General features: G+C 30.3%; 2 protein-coding genes across 3 annotated transcripts in view; one reads left to right on the top strand and one right to left on the bottom strand.

Moving 5' to 3' along the window:
• The window catches only part of LOC127285794 (pre-rRNA-processing protein TSR1 homolog), a 141,584-nt gene that overhangs the window by 11,512 nt on the left and 102,333 nt on the right, over window positions 1-27,739 (top strand). The gene's annotated exons all lie outside the window — the stretch shown is intronic.
• On the bottom strand, window positions 18,539-19,975 carry LOC127285802 (recQ-like DNA helicase BLM). The gene is made up of 3 exons (XM_051311985.1): window positions 19,281-19,975; window positions 18,888-19,178; window positions 18,539-18,812 (listed from the first exon to the last, which is right to left on the bottom strand). Exons 1-2 carry the CDS (start codon window positions 19,788-19,790, stop codon window positions 18,921-18,923), a joined length of 768 nt encoding a protein of 255 aa, XP_051167942.1. The 5' UTR covers window positions 19,791-19,975; the 3' UTR covers window positions 18,539-18,812; window positions 18,888-18,920.

Below are 27,739 nucleotides of genomic sequence, written 5' to 3'. Positions count from 1 at the left end.
CTGGTAAAGTTGGTGCCCTGGCAGCACATCCTAGGATTGCTTGATAAACAGAAAAGGGTGAAGTTTGTAAATATAATACAAAGGCTCCATTGTAAAGGGTATGTCCACTAAAACTTTAAGGTGTAAATCTTCTAGCACAATTAAAGTATGCGAAATTTCAATCAGCTCATCGATACTATAATTTGGACCCCGAATGGAAATTCCTAAGTTAGATTGGTTGTCTTGAATATCTCTCATAATAGGTGAAAGCTGATCAGATGTAATCAATGCTGGATGTAACTGTCCTTTTATAGCTGCATTAATAATATCCAATATTTTAGCACCAGTTTAAAGATAATGTTCTAATTTACTTTCGATAGTGTGCATCGTCCGATCAAGTATCAAAGTAAAATTATTTATTGGTGAAATTGAGGACGTGAAATTGGTGACGTTGAGACGAAAGAAGATCCCAAAAATAGTATTCAACACTTACCGTTGACGAAGCCGGTGAAATTCCTTCGAGATAATACGTCCTTGAATTTCGTAGAAAAGGAAAGGACACTTTTTTCATTTTTTTACCTTTACAATAAAGCTTAAGAATGAAACTGAAAGTGGCACCCAGTTATCAACTTCAAGTTAATTTTTGAAAAAATTTATGTTATGATATGTGACGCTCCACGAGAAAAGGGACCTTACGTACTTTTGACTTAAGGTTCGCTATTACAGTGACTTGACCCAGAGAATGAACCTTAAGTCAAAAGTACGTAAGGTCCCTTTTCTCGTGGAGCGTCACATATATACTTTCAATATCAGGGACTGTCTCGGACACGAAATGTTGTTGAATTTTAAGAATTTTTAATCGTATCGTGGTGCGACCCGACACATTTACAATTCATAATCGTATCGTGGCGCGACTGGACACGTTTACGAATTTCCAAAAGTATCATGGAGCGACCCGACACATTTACAAATTCATAATTGTATCCTGGCGAAGCACGAAACGTTTAGAAATAGAGATTCCCGCACGTCGAACTACTTACGGCTAGATTGCTTGAGAAGCAAATGTCCAATTTGATACCATCACTACGCATAGTAACGGGGATGCATCAGGAAGGTGGAACTCCCGCACATTTATGAGCGTAAACTTTCGATTCCTTATGCCTCCCTGGCTTTGGCTGAACCATTGGCCACGCGCTTACCTGTACTTTTCCTCCATTTTCCTTCTAGCGCCTTCCTTTCACAGTTTTCCGCTTTTCTTCCTTTTCTCCAATCACGCCGCGTTAGACGCTCCACTCTCTCTACGCTTTCCTATTCTCTCTCTCCACTCTCTCCGCGTGCCCTTTCCTTTCTTCCACGCGCCGCCTACGCTCTCTCGTGCATTAGGCCCACCCCTTCCCCACTCCAGCGCATCAGGCCCTTCGTTCTCGCCTGACACTTTCTCATCTTTTCTATTTTCCGGATCTCTTGCGCGCTTTATTTTTCTCTAAATTGTTTAAATAAAGGGTTGTTCGCGGATCAAATGTAATTTTTATTATTAATATAGTCTCGCGTTTTTATATTCAACGCGAAACCGCGCTTATATATATATGTTGTAACGTATTTTTCTCGATTCTAAAATTACTCTCAAACTTGATTTTTAAATTTTATTATAACAAACAACAAATAATTCTATTTATCAAAAATATTAACTTGGACGAAATTGGATTCAAACTTTAATGCAAAATGACTCGATTCTGAAACTTAATTTATGTTACTTTAAATCTTAGAAAAATCAAATAACAAAATAAGCAAAACGTTACTGTGCGACTTAACTTTTATTCTTATGGACGATCCCCGGTATGGAAGGGCGCCAGACAACTTTTTTATCGCCGGTATTGTCAACCGGACTAAACTAAATCCAAATCTCAAATAAACAAATCTTAAACTTATAACTAATAAAATACTAATTAAGATCGACCAATAAGAATTATTAACTAAGTCTTCTGCACGTGCCGGTGCTAGTCAGTTATGCAGGTCGTGGAGATAGGGATGGGTTTTTATAATAAGAGAGTTCATTATAACAATAAATAATTCATAAACAAAAATTAGAAATAAAAGAAATGGTACATTTTATTAAATAAATCATTGACATTAATTAACTTCCTTATGACAATTTAAATCGCTCTTACGAAATTTTATTTATTATTTTATAGTAATGGTAATAACAGTTTAATCGAATAATGAAGATTCTTACAAAAACAATTATATAAAGATTAACTTACAGTTATGTTGCGTGATGCTGGTTGGACCCATGGTAGAAAAACGAGTTATTGCAAATAGTTTGAAGTAAATTTAACTTATTGTCGTTATACTTTAATAATGTTTTATTAGAATTAATTTTAAGTTTATTAATGTGACTGTAACCACAACCAACTGTAACTTGAAACACATGATCGAAAACTATTGAAACTTAAACATGTTGACTCGATGGGGGTTGGATGGCAAGAGAGTGTTTTTAAAACTAAAATTCTCAATTCACTCTAAATTGACACTAGATGACGCAACGATTTTCTTTAAATTAAACCAATCAAAAGCTTTTCCTACCTTACTTCTCCCAGAATTTCGGGGTTACATCAAATTTTTATTTATAGCGAAACTCAAAAATAGAATGATTCAAAATTTTAAATGCGAGTGGTGCAATTGTGACGTAAATCACAAAAAATAACGTCACAACTCGCCCCAACCGAAAAAGATTACTGAAGAAAAAGAAAAAAAAATTTTATTTACTTTATTTCTCTAAAATCGGGACACCAACTAACTGAACTTTAATCAAAAATGCCAAAATATTTTTCAAAAACTATTAATTGTGACTATTATACAAGGTGCACTCCCGTTACCGAGCTAGTGCTCTGGAGATAAACAAAATTTTAAACTCTTACCAACAAGGGAAGTGATGTTTCGAAAAACCTAAGACTGATCTAGAAATTATTGACTAAACTCTTAACTGGTTATTTAAAACTGAATGGGAAACTTACCAACTGAAATTTTATTCAAAAATAGAATGGGTGAAGACTAATAAAATGGAGTGAAAAAGTTAAGGGTTATTTGATTGAAGGGTGGTAAAAATGAAAGAAGTTAAAAAAAAATATAACGAAGTGAAAGTTTCTGTGTCTAGTAAAAGCGATATAAAGAGATGTTGAAATAGATCAAGACTCGAAATGCTACAAGATTCATATTTTAATTTATACAAGGAAAAAATATAACGGAGTGAAAAGTTAAATAAATTAAGTCCTGAGATGAACCAAAGGTTCACATTTCAATTAACACACGAGAAAAATATATAACGGAGTGAAAAGTTAAATAATTAAGGTCTGAGATGATGCAAAGGTTCAGATTTCAATTAACACACGAGAAAAATATATAACGGAGTGAAAAGTTAAATATTCCTGTGTCTAATAAAAGCGATATACTGGAAATGTTGTGATTAAAATAAAAAAATGATATTGTTATAAATCGATTTTAACTGTAGCATTACTGTAACTCGTTTTTCTCACCATGAGTCCTCACGAAGTTGTTTTTTTTTTTGCTTGGTGTGATGATTCTATCATACTCCCCCCCCCTTTACACAGTGAATGACAATGACGTTTTTGGTCTAAAATCGTCGACAATTTAACAATTATTAGTTTAATAAGAAACGCGCGTAAACGCGCGCGATATCTACAATTTTTTATGAAAAATTAAAAATTTATTTTCATTTGACGGACACTTATTGGACTTTTGATCTCCCAAAAATAATAATATTATTTTACAAGTACGCTTAAGATATGTATGCTTAAGGTTAACAGTCCATCCAGGATCACCAAAAGGAAACAATGTAGGATATGTCATGGGATTAAAATTTTCCCTAACAATAAGACTAGAAATTATTTTCTTATTATTTTCTGTTGTGCATACTGAATTTACATCAACATGTAAATCCCTCGTCAATTTTTGTAGATAATTTCTTCATCTTACAGGACAAATTTTTTTCTTTGGGTATTTTCTTTTCATTCTTAGTTTCAGTAGACAGAACTCTGTTGTCATTTTTACTGGGAAAAGTCTTTACAAAATATGAAAGGTTTAGCTCACCATTTTGAAGTTCTTTAGCTCGATATATGAAAAGACAATTCCAATCATTCTCTATAAATCGAAATCCTAATATTAGACATTCTAAATGCCGGAAAATGATTTAATTAATTGTTTTCAAAAAATGATATCAAATGCTTGCTCATTACATTATTATCAGTTCCATAAATTAATCTTTTAATTTACACTGTTAACCAATACAGATGTTGCAAATGCTATTGCATTATACTTCACACTTAACTGTACCAACCGGTTCTTGATCAACATCTACAAAAAATTCTGTTGGTTTAAAAAGGAACAATATAATTAAATATTCTATTTGAAAATATTCGAACACCCTGCATTAAGGTTATCAAAAATATAAAGTCTTACTTCATCGTAATAAACACAAATCAAATGACCAGAATTGTTATTACCGCTAAAAACTATTTGAATATTTTTATCTCTTTCTCTAATTGGAACAATTAAATCAAACATTTGTAAATACAAAAGTACTTTGCATAATGAAAAGAGAATTTGAATCATTTTTTGATAATTCTTGAAATTTATACATATGCATATCATTTAACATTTCATTTACATTTTCAATAATTTTAAAATCTTTATTACTTAAAATAAAATACTCTTCTATGTTCGACATGGAATCCTTCTTCTACTTTCAAACTGTTGATAAAGCCAATTTTTAAAACATATCGTTTATTTTAGTTTATTGCTTTAAAAAATTTACTTACATGTGTTTCACCTATAAAAAATTTCATTAACTATAATTCAGCTAACTAATGCAACAATGATAGTCTTACATGAACGTGAATTAGCGTTGTTTAATCTTTTTCCATATTATATTATTTTCGATAATGATTATTATTTAACTTATTTTCCTCTGCACTTTTTATTAACTTTTTTTTGACTTTTTTCCGGGTAAAAAATTTTTTTTTTTCATGAACTATTTTATTCTTAAAATATCATCTTTTTGTGAGAAAATTGAAAAAAATTGATCTCATTTGGATAACAGGAAAAAAAGTTACATGGTTTTTTTTTTAAAAAAATGACATAAATTTTTAATTAGAGATATCTCAAAAAATTTTGAATATTTTTAAAAATTGTCAAAAATTCTTGTAATCACAGTTCTTGGGAAAAATATTTTCTAAAAAATCTTGTTTCTATCTTATTGGCTTGAAATTTGTTACTCGGGGGTTTTTGGGGTCGCTGATTACGAATCTGAAGTCGGATTTTAAAAATTCAAAATGTCGGATCAAATATGGCGGACAAATTTTACAAAAAATGATCTAATTTGCTTGAAACTCGTTACTCGGGGGTTTTCGGGGTCGCTGATTACGAATGTGAAATCGGATTTTAAAAATTCAAAATGGCGGATCCAATATGTCAGAAAAAATTAAAAATTCATTGTATTCGCTTGAAATTTGTTACTCGGGGGTTTTAGGGTCGCTGCTTGCGAATATGAAGTCAAATTTTCAAAACTCAAAATGGCGGATCCAATATGGCGGACGTATTTTATTAGAAATTGTCGGAATACCTTGAAAATTGTAACTCAAGGGTTTTTGTGGTCACTTATACAAAATCTATTGTCAGTTTTAATTATTCAAAATGTGCGATCCAAAATGGCCTACATTTTTGAAAGAATTTCAATAAAATTTCTTTTCTCTGAGGTTTTTGAACCAGTTAAGACAGGCCATATTGGATCCGCCATTTTGAATTTTTAAAATCCGATTTCACATTCGTAATCAGCGACCCCGAAATCCCCCGAGTAACGAGTTTCAAGCAAATTAGATCATTTTTTGTAAAATTTGTCCGCCATATTTGATCCGACATTTTGAATTTTTAAAATCCGACTTCAGATTCGTAATCAGCGATCCCAAAAACCCCCGAGTAACAAATTTCAAGCCAATAAGATAGAAACAAGATTTTTTAGAAAATATTTTTCCCAAGAACTGTCTAAAGATTCGTTGGGTATAACGTCTATTGGCGTAACTGAAACTGTTAATTTTAAAATGTCATAACTTTTTTTTAAAAAATCGTACAATAATTTTGAAAAATCGGTTTTAAAGCTAAAGAGTTGTACTATGCGACTTTTTCGTCGAAAATTGAAAAAATTTCTATCCCAAAAAAAATTATCAAAAATGGCTAAAATGGCCATTTTTTACCTTTTAGGCTTCATTTACTAAAAATCCTGACGTGATGAAGCATTTTTAAGGTCAGATTTGTTTTCAGCGCATAAAAAACTACAAGGAACAAGTACAGCCATTCTAGAAACTCACCCTCGCAGGACTGTGTAATAAATGTTAATATTCAAAAGTTATATAATTTTAGTTCCATTCAATAAACGTACATGATGTGTTGTAAATCGATTTATCCCAATGGTGCTGGCACCAAAAATTTTCTTCTTGTTTTTTATTCTCCAGTACATATAACCACATGGTGATTGTTCAAACCGGGCTGGTAAAGTGGGGGACACAACTTCACCTTTCAGGACAGTATTTAAAAGGTCATCGACCATCTTACGAACCCTTAACCGAAAGCTGTTTTGACAAATCAAATGTCAGGTAGAAACCTTCGAGAACCCTAATTATTATCAAAGTAAAGATACATATATATGTATATATAATCTAATAACAATGAGAAAATTCAAGTACTAAGAAAATGTGAATGAATGAAGGAATGAATACAAAGATTATTATTCTATAATTTTTATGATTGTATTACTTCCAGTACAGTCAAACAGTAATTTGCGCATGCGCGACGGACATATTTGTTACGATTGGTTTAAAAACTTTATACTTCCGTCGATGTAGTATTGTTGCAAAAAAATACGATATTTATTTATAATATTATTGAATGCGATTCATTCTTTTGGGGTGTAATAGACTCAGGATGAGCCAAGGAATATAATAAAAAAAGAATTGGTCAATTTATTCAATAAGGAAAAATGTATCCTAATTATATCCCAGTGAGCTATACTTTCCTTTTCCTATATTGACTGATGTTTCCAAGTCTATGATAGAAAGAGGATATAACTTTTTTCTATATAAATAAATTTGTTTAAAGCCTTTAAATTGAAGTTATAATTTTTTTTTCACTTTCAAAAAAATTCAATTATTGACAAAACATAAAAAAATAATTTTTTTTTATACATCAATTTCTTGTATTTCATATCATTACAATTTGAGTACCATAATGAGGAAAGAAATTTTGAAATCTAAAGCCTTTAAATTGAAGTTATACTTTTAAACATCAATTTCTTCTAGTTCATAACATTACCACAATTTGATTACAGAACGTAATTATTTTAACGTAAAAATATTTGGCGGTCCTAAGAAAGACCATTTGTTATAGAATGATTTTCTTTTTTTTTAAACTCAATAAAATTGATTTACCCAATGAAAAAGAAGTGAATAAAAAAATTAATAAATTTTCTTTTAATGAATATAATAATAATAATAATAATAACATATGTTACAAAAAAAATTATTACAACGAAGATTCTAAAATAAAATTAAAAAATTGTATACATAATTAACACCCCTTTAAAAAAAATATTTCAAAAATTGAAACTCATTTTATTCTACAAAATTTTAACAAAAACAAAAAATTAATTACAATATTAAATATTAACAAAAATGATGGAAAAAAGAGAAAACAACAAAAATACTGCTGAATAAAAAAACCATTATCAATATTAAAAAAGATGAAAAAATTTTTATAATTCATTTTTTTGTTTTTGCAAAGAGTTGTATTTTAACTCAGGATGAGATAAACATTGCCAAACATTGTTTTTACAATGTTCATCTGATCTTGGTTTTTAATGATTTTCACCTTGTAAAAAAAGGTTGTCTTCTTTTTACTAATTGAATTTCAAACTTACAACTTTTACAAACCCAATGATAAGGTCTAAGTATAACTTTTTTTGAACACTTATGCTCAATAGTGGTTTGAAATCCATCTTTTTTTGTTAACAAATTTATTTCCTTCATCTTTTTTTTAAATTGTAATCCATGATAAACTGCATTACAATCTTTTGTTCCAAAATTTTGCCAAATAAAGATGTGTATCATTTCATGCAATAAAGATTCTTTAATTTCTTTAATATCAATTTCATTGTTACTTTTCAGATGAAGCGTACAGGATATTTTTACAATTTTATTGGTAAAATCAGTCAACGCTGCATTAACCTTCATTTTTTTCATAAACAAAAGTAAATTCACTTCTTATTTCATTATTGAAATACAATTTATTAAAATTTTTAAAAATTTCAAAAATCTCTGGAAATGAATTTTTTGAAGCTAAAGACTTTTTTTTACACTATACGGCAAAGGCGAAACAATATTAGACAATCCTTTGCTCCTAGTCCCATAATTATGACAATTAGAATTCTGAAAAAAAATTAATAAATAACTAAATAAACTTTTAAAAATAACAATTCATCTAAGTATATATATATTTGTCATTATCCATTTATGTTCATAAGAAAAATTTTAAATCAAAAAATTTATATTTATATTTACATGAACGAAAATTATGAAAATTTTTCAAAAAATTAAAAAAATGAAAAAAAATACAAACTTTTAAATTTCTATCAAAATTAATGTGAAACTATCTTTAATTTTTTTTCCGACAACACACCTTTTTACAATAAACAATTGTTAACAATTCATTAAAAAAAATAACAATACATTCCATTATGTGGAAGTGATGAACCCATACTTTATTTACCAATGGCTATGCCCGATAACGCCACTCAGGCCTGCCGCAATGTCTGCCTTATGCGAGATCCTAAAATAGGCCCAGTCCGGTAGAGTATAGGGGTATAACACTTTTCCTCACAGAAGTGGAACGGCTACTAAAGAAAACTTGTATATATACTTTATAATCCCAGTAAAAAAAATTGGGAGTAAGCGAAAAGAATTGGTGGTAACTTAAGCTGAATTAAGTTTGTCGAAAAAACCGAATTGGAACGTTACGGTGAATTATTTTTTTCTTACCGTAAATTCTTTTCTCTTGAACATTTAAATTGACGTTTGTTTATTCGAGTTTTCATTATAAATAATAAATAAAATAAATGTTTCGAAGTGTAAAAAAAATTTCTTTTTAAAAAATTATATATTTCTTAGTGCAAATCGGCTTTTTTACACTTCGAAACATTTACTCTATTTATTTATAATGCAAACTCAAATAAACAAACGTCAAATCAAATGTTCAACAAAAAAGAATTCACGGTAAGAAAAAAATAATTCACCGTAACGTTCCAATTCAGTTTTTTCGCCAAACCGAATTCAGCTTAAGTTACCACCATTTCTTTTCGCTAACTCCCATTTTTTTTACTGTGTTGGCCAACATTGCCCGAGTAGAAATCCCCAAGGTATGCCTAAAATGATAATTGGCCCTAAGCTGGTCCTAACTTGGCAGAAAATGTTAATATTTCCTAACTTGGTCCTGCTTTTACTAGCCATTTTAGTAATATCGGAGTATTTGGCATTATTAATTATAATTAATAATAATATTATAATAATATAATTATAATAATAAAATAATAATAAAGAAATAAAAAAATAATTAAAAAAAATATATAAATACAATAATAAAAATAATAAAAAAATAAAAATATACCATAGTTTTTTAAAAATTTTAATTAATTATTAATGAAATTTATATTAAACAAAATGAGAAGGGTTACATTTCCCAAGAAGCACGTAATATAACCTCAATATCAAGGTAATATTACAGTAATCTTACTGTGATCTTAAAATGTCCGCCTCAAGGTAATATTACCGGTAATGTTACTGTAATATTACGCGCAAATATTAAGGTAATATTACAGTAATATTGCAGTAATATTATACCGTAATATTAAGGTAATATTACAAGAGAATATTACAGTAATATTATGGGAACATTTCTTTACGAAAAAAATCTACCCATCCAGGGAATCGAACCCCGAACTCAAAGCACACGAGTCCAGAGTAAGAAAAAAATAATTCACCGTAACGTTCCAATTCGGTTTTTCCGACAAACTTAATTCAGCTTAAGTTACCACCAATTCTTTTCGCTTACTCCCAATTTTTTTTACTGGGAATATAAAGTATATATACAAGTTTTCTTTAGTAGCCGTTCCACTTCTGTGAGGAAAAGTGTTATACCCCTATACTCTACCGGACTGGGCCTATTTTAGGATCTCGCATAAGGCACACATTGCGGCAGGCCTGAGTGGCGTTATCGGGCATAGCCATTGGTAAATAAAGTATGCGTTCATCACTTCCACACACGGGAATTAAACGGTCATCACCTATGTCACGTATACAATAATAGAAAACAAATTTCCCTCAACCCAAGCCTGTGTGTATAAAACGGGCGATCAGGGATTGCGTCCTGTAAAGGGAACTGCTATGGGATTCCTTTTAGCAACGGCGCTAAGTAGCGCATTGCATTAATTAGCACTAAAAAATTAATTTTTTTTACAGACTTATTGTATATGATAATCAAGATCAACTCCTGTTTGAATTTTGTCAAAAAAATTAATTAGTGGCGTGTAAGATAAAAAACAAAGTCTATCGGCGCTACGAGTTAGCGAATTGGTCAAGATTTTGTTCCAAATCGCTACGGTGTAATCGCTTCGGAGCGTAGCGCAAAGTCACTAGCTATAACACAAATTCAAATTCACTTAAGAGGAGAATACACTGAGTTTTTTTCAAAAAATCAAATTTTTTTTAGTTTTCGTTACCATAATTATTTAAGATGGCGGTAAAAATTGTTTACAATGTATCCAAGGGTTATAAAAGGGTTAAAATAAAGTGGTTAACCCCTTGCCTGTTGAAAAGGCAAATTATTATTTCTCAAATGAGACTTGAGATTTGTCTCAATTGACGAGTTTTAAGTCACAATTGAGACTTAGGACTCGTCTCAATTGAGACATGAGACTTGTCGCAATTGAGGCTTGAGACTTCTCTAAATTGAGACATGAGACTCGTCGACACCCAACAACCACCTGTTGGGATCTACTAGTGTTGTTGATTACCCTAGCAACGGTTGCTATGGAAACGGTTACCATAGCAACTGTTGTTATGGAGGTGGTTTAAAATAAATGTTTATGTTAAGCATGGAGATGATTGTTCGTTTTTTTTAAATTGTAATATAAGTACTGTACTGTACTGTACTGTAACCATCTATTTGTTGCGTTTTGAAAATTAGATTTATTTAATTTTTGATTTTTAAAAATTTACTTGTGTCATTATTCCTAAAATTCAAATCTCTCCGGTTCAAATAGCCAAGTTAAACTTGTTTTTTTTTAATGTGGAACGTTATTCCCTTTTCTTAGATATCTCTCGCGAATTTAAAGATCGAATTACAAAGAATTAGGTAGCCGAGTTATGGTGTAATTACGATTAATTAAATTTGTTCAATTCTTTTACAATTCTTTTTACATTACTGTACTGTACTGTACTGTACTGTACTGTACTGTACTGTACTGTACTGTATTTTGTTGTGTTGTACTACCCTGTTTTTAAGTTGTTTTTTAATTAGAAGAATCCGTAGAGTAGCTAAGCGTAGCGTAGCGTAGCGTAGCACTACTTAGCGCCGTTGCTAAACGGAATCCCATAGCTGGTGTACTCCTGCTCTACAGGCTTGACCTGAGCTTGGACCTCAAGTAAGTCAATTACAGCGGGGGCCTGTGTGGCGTTCTCAGGCTTAATGACAATATTATTTTATAACTCTCAATGAGTTATTCATCCAAATTTTTAAATATAAACATTTTTTAATTTCTTTTGACATATTTCCCAGAATTTCACGATTACGAGCATATGTTGTTCCAAATGTACATGTTAATATTTAAAAGTTTTATAATTTTGGTACAATAAACCTATACGATGTGTTTTAAACCAATTTAACCCAAAGGTGCTATTAAAAAGTTTTCTTTCAAAACCAAACCAAGTTTTCAAAACCAAATATTTTCTACTTCATTTTAATTCTCCAGTATAAGCACATGGTTATAACTCGGGCGCGGCTGGTAAGATGAGGGACACCACCTCCCCTTACATGACAGTAATTAACCGATCATCGACCATCTTATATAAACAATAATAGAAAATAAACCCTCAACCGTAGGCTGTTTTTGACGAAACAAATTGCAGGTAGAAACCCTCGAGAACCCTCATTATCAAATACATAATCTAATAATAACGAGAAATTTTATGTGCTAAGAAAATGTGAATGAATAAAGGAATGAATACAAAGATTATTATAATATAATAATAATTTAAGTGAATAATATTTACGTGAAATATTTCGAAAAATTATGTGAAATTATAAATTAACAATAAGTGAAATACAAGTTAAACATAAGTAAAATAAGTGGAATTAAGTGAAATAAGTGAATTATAAAGTGAAATGAGTGAAAATGAAGTGAATTGAGTAATTAAGGGAATGAAATCTTTACCCTTAATATGGGCGGTGGCGATGATGGTCTTGGTCGCGAGGGATGTTGGTACCGTATCTAGGGACATACTGTCCCATCGCCTCCCATTTGCTGCTACAGCGTGGGCACGTTCGGGTGGTGTGCCCATGTCTTCCACACATTTGGCAGAACCTCCGCCTGGATTGTGTGCAGCTGCTGAAATTGTGCCCCTCTTGATGACAGTTCCAGCATAGACGTTGCGGGGGGGACGGTGCAGCTGGAGCAGGGTACGATGACATTCCAGGTGCTTCGTCTTCGGAACTGTCATCAACCCAACGGACGATGCAGGTCGGCTCTTATGGACGGCTGCGAATCGTCGCAGGTGTGGGTTTGAGTCTGCCGTTGCGACTCCTGCTTCGGCGGCTTGGTCTTCTGTAGCGTCGCTCGTGGTGGTAGCTCTCCTCGGAGTGACTTGACCACCACTGGGGTTCTTCTGGCCGGACTTTGGGCTTCGGGAAGGGTCCGAACGGATCCACCGTTTCCGGTGTATCCTCCGAAGCCGAGGATACTGGGTCCAACTCCATCAAGGCCGGGGGCTCTTCAGTTGCTTCCGGCGATGGTGGTGCTGTTGGTGCGGGAGTCAGGGGAGTCGTTTGAGTTGACCGCTCAACGGCAACGAACTCCGTCTGTACCTCCTGGTCCACCATCGTCGGCTCTTCCAGTGGCCACTCCTGAATCTCTGTGGGTAGGGCCGAGCGTCCCGCGAGATCAGTCCTCCATCGGAGTGGGCACTCCTTGTTACGAACCGAAGAAATTATTTGTCTATAGAAATAAATTACCTTAAAAATAATTTATTAAAAGAAACTGGGGGCTTTTGAGATGGCCCTAATTTCAAGAGTTCTCGGAGGTTCAAACTGCCTTAAATCCAATTTGGATTTAAGTTTATATTCATGGGTTCGTTTTCGCTAAAATGCTGATATTTTCTAGGTTGAATTAGAAAATATACCGCGACTTCTTTTATTAAATTGTCATGGATAGAATAGAGGGAAAGAATTAATTAGCAAAGAATTAGGAAAAAAAATCACAAATTTTATTTATCAAAAAGAAATTAGCAAGACATAAAAAGAAATAATCAAATTTAACAAATGAAATTGAGTTTTAGTTCGAAACGATACGTTGAGTACTTACCGTTCCGTGTTCCTTATTCTACCGTCGGTTAGTTGAGGGTTGAACACCTTCTCGCCCCTTACAATCACTTGCCGACGGGCAAAACATTCAATAAAATAAAAAAAAACTATTATAATTTTGTGTCCTCTCACATTCACTCAGGTGGCGCATTAGCGGTTTGCCGTATGTCGTTTTCGCGTTAACTAGACAGGGACAGACAAATCCACCCTTTTACTCTAATTTGTTGACCGTCAATTACAAGGGCAGGCGCGGGTCCTACACGTACCCGGCTGGTCTCGCGACAAAGATAAGGAAAGCGACTTCCCTTAAAACTTCTCCCCGAATTGATTTCAACCGGCCTCCGTGGACTTCGGAGTAAGTTGAATTTTTATTTTACGTCCGGCCGCAGTAATCGTATAAGCATACAATTAAAGCGGGTCCTTGGTACCGGACGGGAGCGCGTTGGCTTTTTAATTGGTAGAGGCACGGGTGTTATTCCGTGTTTCACCAAGACCGTACTGAACATAGAGAAATGGGCCAGAGATGCCTCGTAGGTACGCTTAGGGATCTAAAGTGGGAATTAATGCTGAATCGTAATTTTGGAAAACAGGTGGAAATGGTAACAAGGGTATTGGACATTGTTACTAAGCTAGTTTTTGCAAACTAAGGAAAATTTGTAAAGATAGAGGTGGAACTCAGGGGCCTGTTGCCATGCGATTTTTAGCTGACTTCACATTTGAACGGAAGTTGCTAAATAATTTCGAGAATTGGAGTTAAAATTAATTCCAATTAAAATAATTAATAAAATTGATATATTATCCTAAAAGGATAATTAATTGGAAAATAATAATTTTCCTTATAGGAAAATCCTTAGTACATTCACTGTACATGTATCTTTAAAAATGTTTAATTTTTAAAATACATCCTTTTAATTTTGTTTGAATTCCAGTATTGGGTAAAATATTTTAATTTCAACTTCATACCCAATTTTGATCTGGAATTGAGCAGTAGCATAACTCAAAATAAATAAATACACGTGCTTTTAATCTGACAGCACTGTATTGCATAGCTTGTAGGCTTGGACGGAAGAAGGGAGGTAAGGAGAAAGAATAGGTGAGGGGAATAAGAGTGTAATGGTACTGTGGAATATAGCGTACCATGTAAGCGCCTATAGCCCGAACTCATATGTATAGGTACCTGTAGCGTATAGTCCAAATGAGTATGCGAGAACCAACGACTGCCATGCACTCAACGGTCTGTGGAGTAAGAGAGAAGCGATACAGCTTAAAGAAACGTTAGTCTAAGAGAGAAAGGTTCGCTAGGTGGAAAGAGACGCACGCTCTAATGTATCTGAGAGAGAAAGATTTGCTGGTACAGCATATCTTCTTTCTCTCTCGCACAATGCCGAGGGATGCGCGGGGAGCTTCCACTGAACGCGTTCAGTGGTAACCCCACTAGACGGCACAGAAATACTATTTTAATTTCGATTCTTTTTATTTTAATTTCAATTTTAAATTTAGTTCTTTAATAATTTAAAATTTAAACATTCTTTTATATCAACAATATAGATGCGGCATGACCTATTTAGATTAATATAATGACATATTTTAGTAATTAATAAACTAATTAATGATTTTAAAATAAAATCTGCGCTTATTTCGTAACACTTAATTTAAACATATTTACCCATTCAATAGCACCTCGCAACGTTGCTGGAAGGTCTCTGGCCGATGTCTCGGCTGTTTACCATTTAACAAGATTTTAGCATGAATTATCAGCTTCAGGAGGTTGTGGCAATGTATATTATTGAGACCGCAATATTCGCAAAATTGCGGTTCGCTAACGACAAAAGTTACAAGTTGGTAACATTGCAACAATGTCCATTCGCTTCATAACGATGCCAGAATTCTGAATCTTTAATTCGCATCCTTCGCAAAATTGCGATTCGCTATTTATTTACGAACTTGGTCTGTAACGTCGCCGCAAGGTTACTAATGTTCTACAATGGTCGCGGCTCTTGCGACGACGTTATTGACGAAATTACGACCCTTTTTGGCAATAAAGAGCATAGGTATCTCTTTTAATTAATTATGGGAGTCACCTATGTACCATTACGCATAAATATGTACAGACATACACATGTCGAATTCATGTCGAGCTCAAAAGCCTGCATAAATTATACTGGACATATTAAATAAATAATAATCCCATTAAAAGAATCTTAGTGGTAAGAACGATCTAGCATCCTTCTGCTGATGCATCGGAATTTCAAGATTGTAACACTACGCCTTTAGGTGACAAAAATGATAATTTAATGTTAAGACTAGTCTCAACTGATAAAAATTAAATAAAACTATTATTTATTTATGTTACGATTTTCGGCGTAACACTCCTCATTGTCGCGATGACTGTAGCGAGCCACCATTTCATTGATCGCCCTTAAGAGGCCAGGACGGTACTGCTCCAACCAGACCAGCGAAGGAATGAACGGCCGGATCGGGTCCCAGAATGGATCCTCCTCCAGCCTCACCTCAACTTCCTCCGGTGGTCCAGGAATCCCTCCAGGTCCGTTCCGTTCTGGTGGTGGCGGGTTCCACGGTGGAGGTGTGGGGATACGTGGATCTTCCATCTCCACTGTTTCGTCATCGGATTCGAATGGTGACGGTGCTCGCGGTGCCTCCTCGATGTCCATATCCCCGTTTACAGCTTCCGGCCAGTCAAGTATCTCAATGATTGAGGAGCTTGAGCTGGTCGAGGGGCTGGGACTGGCGGGGATTTGGACTTCCTCGTCAGGATCCGCCAGTAGGATGTCCTCCCATTCCTCCACGTCGTGCCACTCCTCGTCCGATTCAGAGACATTGAGGACTTCGATGTTGAAGTCCTCCTCCGGTGGGGTGGTGCTGTCTGCCACCATCTTACACAATTGTGAACAATTGGGAGAACCAAATCCTCCAAGCAACACACACAATCAGAAAAATCAATGTTTTCACCAAAAGAAAAAAAAAGAAAAATCTGTATCCACCACTGCACAGGTTCTGTAGCCAAAAGAACAACCGAAAAAAATTTTACACAAAATAAATCACAATAAAGGCACTAACAATGAGTTAATCAAGTTTAAATTGAATAAGAGTATTTACTGAAAACTGATGAGGGTTAAACGGATTCAAAAGAAATCCAGGAAACAAGTGATCAGATGGTCAAGCGTCTTCACGGAGCTAGGCTCTTCATTGTAGGGGCGATTTTCCCACCTAATCAATTTCCTCCAAAATTAGCATAAGTGGGGAAAATAGATAAGGAGGTGGCCCTTACTCATTTCCCCACCGGTGAAAGAAAATTAATATTTCGAAAATAGAAATCAATATTTCCAAAGAAAAACAAAATCCAATTAACTTTGGAAAGCAACATTTATATTTACGAAAAGGCAAAATTAAAATATTGATTGACAGAAATAGTGAATTTTAATCAATTCCATTATTGAAAATTGAGAAATACGATTTTTCAAAACAATTAATTAAATTAGAATTTTAGGGAACAATGGTATTATCAATAATATTGACTTGTATTTAAGCTGAAAATAAAATTTAATTAAATGAACAATAACATGACAACAAGTTATTATCGAAATAAAATTATTAAAAGCAAATAATATTTCGAAATATTTTATTAAATTCTTAACTTAAAATTTTTAATTTCGCACTTATCAATTCTCAATAATTTTTCTTTTTAATTTAACAAATTCACAATTTTTTATTTCTATAATTTTGAAGTTTTTAACTTTCGCGAATTTTTTTGGTTTCTTAACACAATTTTATGTATTTGAAATCGAAATCAACCTTCTCGTAATAAATTATTTAGAAGTTGATGACGATTATCTGTAACTTTAACAAAAATAATAATCTGTAATTTAGTATTTCCTTAAACATTTATTCTTTGTAACCAACCTTCTGTAGCGAATTATTCTCACACGAAGTGATTAAAAAATTTTTATTAATTGAAACTCAATTTATTATTATAAATTAAACAATCAAGAATTTTATAATATTTTAACTAAACAATTGGAATTATTACAAACCATAAGTCAAAATAACTGTAGCATTAGGTAAGAACTTTTAACGGAACAATTTCGAACTTGAATATAAAAATTTTTAACACAAAATTTGAACTCTCTTATCAGGGATGTAAAACGTGTTGCCCCACGTTGGGCGCCAAATTGTAACGTATTTTTCTAGATTCTAAAATTAGTCTCAAACTTGATTTTTAAATTTTATTATAATAAACATTGTTTACAACACTTTATTAGAAAATGGATATCCTAGTGTTTTTTTAAATAAATATATTAATAAAAGAATAGAATATTATGATAATACAAATAAAGTTGAAACGAACTTAGATTTTTCAAAAATTATATCACTTCTATATATAAATAAATTTTCAAGTACTTTGGTTAGAATGTTTAGTAAATTTAATGTTAAAGTTGTTTTTAAAACCATAAATAAATTTGAAAATAATATACTAAAATTGTTTAGTATTAATATTAATTATATTTAATTAATTATATACACTTTTTATTATGAATATAATTTATTGTTATATGAAAATTATAATAATTAAATGTTATGCTAAGATCAAAAGAAAAATAAATATTACAATAAAAATAATATACGTATAATAGTTTATTGCATGTATAAATGATAGTGAATAATAAATTATTGTTATATTTTCACAGTATTACATAATAGACAAATAAACATTGTTTTTTTAAAATTATAATTCATTATTATAAAAAAAATTACTTTCTATATTTTCTTCATAAACTACTTCATAATAATAAAGAACAAGTAAATAAATAGTAAATACAAATTTTTTCGATAAATATTATCATATGTCTTTAAAAATTGGAAATTATTTTTAATGTATTTAAAGTAATATTATCAATGTAAATAACATTAGAATTAATTCAATGTTTATAGGTATAATATCATATGAATAACATGAAATAATATAGTACTACATTATTTATATTAATAATTATAAATGTGTGAAATAATATTTATGTATTTCACTTATGGTTGTTAAGTTAGTACATATCTAAATATTTTTATCGTTATTTACGTTGAAAACATATTAAAAATTATTGATATCCATATCTTCGTTTCATCTGTAATACAAAAAAGAATAGTAATACAGATTTTATTAAAAATAGACGAAAAAATCATTATCAAATAAGAAGTACCTCATTAAATGTTTGTATAACATCAAATAAACTTTAATCCCATTCCTGTAAAATTACATCTTCTTCATTATTTGAGAAATTTGTTTTATACTCAGCCATTGTTGTTGGTAACAATTTCGATAATGCACGTAATTTCCTTGTGTTTCTTACTCTGTATGTATTTATACAAATTTCGTTTATAGAAAAAAGATCCGCAACAAAACGAAGTTGTTTATAACACATTACTTTAATGCGATATAAAGTGATATTTAAGAAGTTTGCTCTCTCATTGTTAGTTACGGAAAGTTGTAACTGTAAAAGAAAAAAGTTCTTGTAACCATATAAGTTTATATATAATAGTTCATAAGAAAAAATGAAAAAAAGGTATTACAAATATAGAAACAAAACTATTACCGTCATTTGTAAGATATCATCAACTACAATTGTTGGATTTTCAAATAAAAATGGAATGTTGCTATTGTACGTTAAAGGAATATTATAATCATTGTCTCTGTTATCTAATAATTTTATGGAAATTAATTTTTCGGACAATAAAAGAAGCATCAATCTTTTAATTTGTCCATCGGACCACGAACATAATTTTCCAAAATGTTCAGATTCATGCAACTTATTTAATAATACATCAACTGTACACTTTCCTTTTAAGAAGGGTATGAATGTCTTATAATTCAAAAATTTATTATTTTCATTGCATTCTTTTATGCATGTGACAATTTTTTGTGCAGTTGTATTACATGCCACAAAAGATACATTATTTTGATGTGTGCAAATGTCACAATTAGTAGAGCTCCAATTTTCGTTATTGAAAATGACAATGTTATCGGGGTTAACATGATTTTGATCATAAAATGTCAACATTTTCTTATATCTACAAATAGATATATTTTCGCAGTATTGTAACATTGTGATTAAATTCTTAATTAAAATGTTTTTAATAACAACAGTTGTTACAGTTGACTTTAAGATTGAATTAAATTTCCGATCAAAATCATTATAATTATAAAACAAGATATTATTAGCAACTTCACTGCCTCTTCCACGTCGTCCACTTTCTTGGATGTAGTTACATAGTGAATTTCATAACTCGTAATGTACAAATAACATTTACATTATTATTCTTCCATTCAGCAAAAGTAGTAGTTTTGATCAGTTCTGGTAATTCAGCATAATACATTACAGAATTAATATTATTCTGATGTAAAATATTATGTAAATTTCGAACATTGTCAACCGTTCCGCAATATATAATACCACTCTGATTAATATATTCATTGCTCAGAAGTTGTATAATTTGCTTAATTGAAGTTTCGAGAAAAACGCGTTTAAAATTTAAACTCCTAAATGTACAAGTTTTTATCAAAATATGACGCAGTATTTTCGCAATTAAACTCTGTAAAAAAAATTTGCAATAGCCATTTCTTATGTGCCAAAAACCGTTCTTTCGAATGGTGCATATGAAAATTTTGTAAACTTTTAAGTAAACAAATTATACTTCTTTTTAAATAAAAAACGCAAAACTGTCGCTGTGCGCGTAAATACACTGCGCTGCACTTTGTTCTGTAACTTTTTTATTTCGTCGAATTTTGATTTAATATTTTGGGATTATATTTCCAAGATGATTTAGAACAGTAAAATGCAAAAAAAAAATTCGATTTTTTTTGACAGTGTAAAGTGTAATACTACCTTAAGGAAAAAGTCCATTTTTTCCACTTCTTATCATGTGTATTAAATTATTTCTATAATCTAAACATAAAAATACGTAAAAATAATCAATTTGAAGCCCGTTAGATAAAATTATTTTGGTTATTGGGAGAAAATTCATGATTTTTTCTAAAATTATTAGTTTTTTCTTGACAGCACCAGAAAAATCAAGAACGTAAAAATACGTCAAAATGTATAAATTTGAATCACTTTAGATAAAATTTTTTCGTTTTTTGCGGAAAAATACATTTTTCCCTTAAAATTATAATTTATCTTTAAAAATCTGATAAAAATTGATCATCAACTCCAATTCCCTGTAATTTTTACGCAAAAATACATTTATATAGGGTAAAGGCACCAGTTTCCGAGGATGAACCATTTCTCGAGTAAACAAATTTAATTTCTTTCTATAAACATTAAATCTTAGTAAAAATTTGATTAATAATAAATATTAGGTTTAATATGTGTTGTACATGTAAAATATAATAAGTAAATTTTAAATTCACTAAGAAAATAATTATTCAAAGACAATATTTTAGGTTGTTACCATGGTAACTCGAGAACTGGTTCATCCTCGAAAACTGGTGCCTTTACCCTACAATATCTTTCCACTTATCCGATTTCGGAGGAACATGCGGCATGCCTCCGCATGGTGCTCTCTAGGATATGCGTACAGAATGGACGCTAATTTCCGCCCATCCTCCATTGTGGCGGTTTTAGTCAATTTTACTTCATCAAACAATTGATTGTATTCATTTGGATTAACCAAGCCATTAATTATTTTTTGAATTTTTTTCATGGTTCATCTAATAACAACAAATTTTAAGTTATATGTTACTAAAAAATATATTTTATTAAGGTTTTGTTGATTTTTTATTTGTTTAAACAATTTATTATTAATGATTTATAACTTTATCAAATATACATAGACAGTAGCAAAATTTTATAAATTTGTTACCTTTTCTTCGAAGTTATTAATTTAAAAGTTATAAATAAAATAAAATATATAATTAAATTTACAATAACTATTATTATAAATTGTTTAAATAAATAATTGTTGCTATTTATTAACTTTTTTTGTAGTGCACCTAGAAAGATGCAGTTTTTTCCTAAGTTTGCAACTTAACAAGCATAATATAATAGCAAAATTTGAAAAAAACTGCATCTTTCTAGGTACCGGAAAACAAAAAAAAATTTCAAGAATTTTTCAATAAAATTATAATTTAAAAGTAATGCTAACATGCAAGATGGGAGGGAGCTAGCAAAAATAATATATGCCCACCCTAGAGAGCACCATGCGGAGGCTTGCCGCATGTACCTTCGGAATCGGCTAAGAGGTAAGGTATTATATATTACGAGATTTGCAATAATAACAAAAAATTATTATAGTGTGCTTTTTGTATGTCTTTGTGTTTATATTTTCAAAACACATGTGAAGATAAAAATTAAAGGTTAGATTTTAATATTTTACAAAACAAATTTTATTACGAAGTAAACATTAGGATTTTTAATGTTTTTCTACAGTATTTGAATTTTTGTAAATAATAAATATTTGATATTTAAATAATTATTTATCTTGCAGTTCTGCTGCTTTTTTGATATAACATTATCAAATATTACATTTTTACAAAATTTTTGAATTATAATATTTATTGTCAATTTTGATTTACTGAAATAGTGTATAGTTTTAAATAATAAAATAATTGATTCTATTAACTTATAGATAAAATTATGAGATTTTCAAAAAGTAAAGTAAAGTATAAGTAAAATATAATAAAAATTGAGATTGTTATTTGTAACAATATGATACAAAGATTGCATGAGGAGAGAACACGCGCGCAAATTTATTTTTACTTGGTTATAGAAATGAAACTATTATGGAAATAAATTTTATAAATTTATAATGAAAAATTATATTATTTAACGTTTGAAATACAACGTTCACGCGCTTTAGTTAGTATAACTATTTAAGAACACGGAAAAGTTATTCTAAAGTATTTCCTAGGTCTAGAACTCATATAAATTGAGTAACAACAAGCAACAACTCACCGAGCTCGCGAACGCACGCGTTTATACCGATCGGTTAGCAGTGAACGGACTTGTACTTGACTGGCAATAGATTACTTGAAAGTGATATTTTAGAAGCCAAAGAATGATCTATGTAGCTAGTATACCGGATTGAGTAAAAATCACTTGTTTGTTTAATTTTTACTTATAAAACTTTAAACGCGTTTTTCTCAAAACTCCATATTTTCAACTTTGTCACACTCTCATTTTAAAACTAATCAACCAATTAACTTCAAATTTGGACAGTAAGTTCCTTGCATGTGTAGGTTTCGTGTAAACTAGGTTTTTTCAATTCCATTTAAAAGTTATAATCAATTCAAATTGGAAAATTGTTGTCGAAAAATGAAAAAAGTCTGCCAATCATTCTTTTCAATGAATCTTTCTCATTCTATTTTACACGATAGCTAAAATTGGTCCATGAGCTTCAAATGGAATACCATTTGGAAATTTTTGAAAAATTGATACATGAATCATTTCATGTAGCAATGTTCTTTTAATTACTTTTAAATTTAACTTACCCTTTTTATGAACATACAGTGAACGACTAATGTTTATTTTTCTTGTTTTTGATTTAAAAAAATATTTCATAATATACTAATTTTTTAAACTCTAGAATGTAAATGAAGTTAAATAACTCTTCAGTTGTGTCACTTAAAGTAGAAAAGTCGAGCAAACCTTTAATTACGAAGCCTTACTGTAATTTCCTGAAATCTATTTTAAAAAAATTCAAGTTAGTATAGTTATACTAAAAATCAGCCAGTTTTTTCACTTTTAAAGTAATAAATAATACACACTTAAATTGTATAAAGCTTAGAAAAAAAATGTCTAGGTAGTAATTTTTAAAAATAAAATTCGATCATCAACAGTTATAACATTTAGACTGACTAACTTTCTCAAATTTACGTTTTACAAATTTCAAGTTTTCCCACTCAAATCTTACAATTAAGAGAACGAATTTTGGTAAATTATTACTTAATTATAGAAGAAACATGATTCACTTAAAAAAAGACACTCCTGTAAAAAATACACGTGTAGATTTAGCAACATGTAATTACACGTGTAATTTATACTTTAAATATAAAAATCATCTTTTCAAAGAACTTTACGTATGTATATTTCATACTTTAATATTTTTTTGAAAGTTTTAAAAAGTTATTATGCGTGTATTTAAATGAGGGGAATTATTTTTAAACTGAAATTAATAGAGAAAATTGTTTCTTAATTTTCAAAGTATTTAAATACATTTAAGTCAGGTTAAATTGTGATCCATAACATAATTAATAAGAAAAAAATTTCAAGTATTTCTAGTTCAAAATTTTGATTTGTTATTAAAAATAAATCAAAGTTTTGATCAAGAAATACCTGAAAATTGTCTTTCATTTAAATACACGTATAATTCTATGTTAAACAACTTTCAAAATTTCGAAAAAATATTAAAGTTTCAAATAAACGTGTAATGGAGTTCAATGTAGATTTAATTGATTTTTAGATTTAAAGTATATATTATAAACTTTATAAAAGAAAGTGTCGATTTCACGAGTAATTACACGTTGAGTTTTGGTGAGACATTTAATTTTAAAATCAAAGAATGACTTGCACGTTACAAAACATTTTGAAGCTTTCGGAAAATATGAAATCATCAAATACACGTGTAATTGTACGTGAATTTCATTGAAAAATGATTTTTAAATTCGAAGCACAAATAACACGTGTACTTAAATGTGGCTAAATCTAAATAAACCATTTAGTTCAATATAATTCATTTAGATGTGTCATAGTATTGTATTGGATGTGCGAAAGAATATTGCTGCTCTTTTTACTACTCATGTGCTTCAAATCATAAATATCAGAAATAATGTGTTCATAAGAAAAAAGCAATAATTTTTATTTATCAGTTTTATTAAGTCTTCTATTTTTTCTTAGAAATCTTTTGCATCTTGATTAAAAAGTTAATTTGAAAATATGAACAGTCAGATTGTGAAAGAAAATCTTTTTATTACGTCTAATTTTGTATTAAAGGCCATAAATTTTAATGAACATGTTGTGTGTCTAAATAATTTTGAAAAAAGGATGCAAACTTAAAACGGCAACAGAATGTCTAAGAGACACCAGAACTTGACATAGCAAATATATAATAAAGGCCGTGAGTGCGGTTTACATAACCGTGCACCGAGGGCGATGTGCGGATGAGATTCCCGCACGTCGAACTACTTACGGCTAGAATGCTTGAGAAGCAAATGTCCTATTAGAAGAACAAAAAAAGATATATATATATATATTGTGGATTTTTTATCAGCCTACAAAGATTTGTAATCTTAAATAAATTAAGGTATAGGAAATATATTTTCGAATGGAATATGATTAAATCCTACAATGGCTTTAAGCATTAGGACAATTAAGATGAAAGATATAAATATTTTGATAAACTTTGGTGAAATTAAGTAATCATTGTTGAACGCATAGACGCGTCACAAAATCTGCTTTTATGTTTTTTGTGTACGCTGTATTATATACTTCTGGAATATAATAATCTGAAGTTTAAATCATTGAAAGCTTGCTTCATGTCAATGAAAAGGACTTAGAAGAGACTATTAATAAATGTTAATTTTGTTTATACAAATTTTTACTGTGAAACCAATATGTTAATAACATAATTTGTATAGAAACGACTGCTTGAAACGTACATCACGAGTTCCTCTAATTCATTGTCACTTACGCGAGTAGTAAAGCTTTATTTAAATCATCATGTTTTATTAATATTTATTGCCTTTTCTTTAGTAAAATTAAGACCTTCCGAATCTGATTATTCATGAAACAGTTTTCTTACAATGTGATTATTTAAACTATTTTAAAATAATTGATAAATAATAATTCAGCCTTATACAATCTTATAGAGCAAAACCCATTATTAATTTGTAATTTTGAGCACTTAATTTAATTCCAGACAAATGAAATTTATTGAAGAAATATTGTATGATTTAAAAAAATGTTATAAATCTTCTAATAACATGTTTTAATTGTTTAAAACTAAAGTTAAATAACTAAGTGCACAATTTTAAGTATTTCTAATTAACCCTTCTAAGGTATGTTACCCTAATTGACGGTAACACTGGTCGACACCAAAAATGATTCAAAAAGTCTCTCCTTAGGCTTAAATTAAATCATGAACCTTCATTTAATGAAAGTAAATTGAAAAAATCTAGAATCAATCAAAAATTTTCATGTAGCATTACTTTTTCGTGCGCGCACACTCTACATGCACCTATTCAGTGGTATACAGAGGCCCAATTATTTATAATTTTTAGTTATGGAACTTACTGTTTTTGGGGTCGCTGAATACAAATATTTTCTTTAATTTAAACCTAAAGAGAGACTTCTAGCACCTCGGGATCACTCTCTACATGTGATCAGAACAGGGCTAAAAGAAGGTTTTTTTAGTCCAATTTTTCTCAAAATCTCGACATGATGGGCACTTTTTGATGTCAGATTTGAATTCAGCAATGAAAAATTTATCAGAATATTATGTTCCGATACGTGATATAGACAAAAATCATTTTTTATCGACCAGTGTAATTAGGAGATAAAATTTTACTTTTTCGAGCAGTAAGTTAATAAATAGTAATTTAAAGCACATCCAAAATATTGTCAAACACTCAAACTTATTCAATTTATACAGTCTTATTCAATACTTTACGAGTAAACGAAATTTCACAAGAGTAACTAAGCCTAAAAAGTTCCTTCTCTAAATAACTATGATTTGAGTGGAATAAAATTATTTATTTGTTTAAATTCTTAACACTTTTAATTGAATCATGTTATTGACATTTTATTTCTTTAATACAAGCTAATGTAACTTTTTTTTATAAATTTCATAACCCAATGAAAATATTAAATAAAGCAAAATCATTTTACTCATGTCAAAAAAATCTGTAAAATGGTATAATTTAACCTAATTAAATTAAATTTATTTAAGGATTTGAATAATTAAAGCCGTTTTTTATAAGAAAAAGTGCGTTTTCGAAACGATAGCGTAGAAAATATTTTTTAATTTTTTTGCATCTTGAAAAATGACTTTTCTTTTTTTATTGTAAAAATTATCTTCATTTTAAATAAACTGTGAGTCTGTGCCAGCCAAGGGTTTCTTCCAATGTGTTTTTTTTTAATAATATGATATATTTTTATTACATAAAATTTTTTACATAAAAAAGAACATATGGAGAAGAAAATTAAAAAAAAATATTTTTTATTTAAATATAAGGCACAATTCCTGAAGTGATCCAACTTTAAACTTAAAGGTTTTCGGATTAAAAATAAGTTAATAAAACCGAAAGGATTAAAAATTAGCGAAGGTTCAGTAACTTTACGAATTTTGCAATGTCTCAATAAATTTGGAGTTAATAACAATTTTTTAATTGTTAGTAACAATTTTCGAACTTCTCTTGGGGTGGAAATGAGAGATTAAAAAATTATTTGGCTCACCATCGTTAAAGTTTTGATGTAGCAGCGGCGGGTAAGGACTTGGAAAATTTACTGCTTATGTACACTCAGTCTGGTTAAAGAAATTCTTTAACCACGGTGAGGCTGGAGTTAATAACTATTTTCTAATTGTTAATAACAATTTTCGAACTTCCCTTGGGGTGGAAATGAGAAAGTAAGTCTCTATCTTCAATTTAAGCCATTAGTTGCAATAATTTATTGGCATTAAAAAAAGTCGTGTTTCAAATATTACTCAGGAATGTCTTACTGTACTTATACAATTGACCTATACAAGATAACTCCTGATAAATATATGAGACACAACTTTTTTTAATATCTACAAATTATTGCAACTAGTGGCTTAAATTGAAGATAGAGACCTACTCTCTCATTTCCACACCAAGGGAAGTTCGGAAATTGTTATTAACAATTAAAAAATTGTTTTTAACTTCAGCCTCACCGTGGTTAAAGAATTTCTTTAACCAGACTGAGTGCACATAAGCAGTTAATTTTCCAAGTCCTTACTCGCCGCTGCTACATCAAAACTTTAACGGTGGTGAGCCCTATAATTTTTAAATAATCCCGCCAAGTACATGTGCTGCCATCGT

Source organism: Leptopilina boulardi, unplaced genomic scaffold (assembly GCF_019393585.1).
Source record: "Leptopilina boulardi isolate dan_hultmark-lab unplaced genomic scaffold, ZJU_Lbou_2.1 LbouV2_341, whole genome shotgun sequence".
Taxonomy (NCBI): domain Eukaryota; kingdom Metazoa; phylum Arthropoda; class Insecta; order Hymenoptera; family Figitidae; genus Leptopilina; species Leptopilina boulardi.
The sequence above is the reverse complement of the archived record's forward strand: the minus strand, read 5'-3'. Positions and strand labels throughout refer to the sequence as shown.

Bases quoted from the DNA above. Each gene is read 5' to 3' on its own strand.
- LOC127285802 (XM_051311985.1), bottom strand. From the start codon at position 19,790: ATGTTACAATACTGCGAAAATATATCTATTTGTAGATATAAGAAAATG. The intron at 19,179-19,280 runs GTAATAGTTTTG...TTTCTTTTACAG, and splicing joins ATGATATCTTACAAATGACG to TTACAACTTTCCGTAACTAA.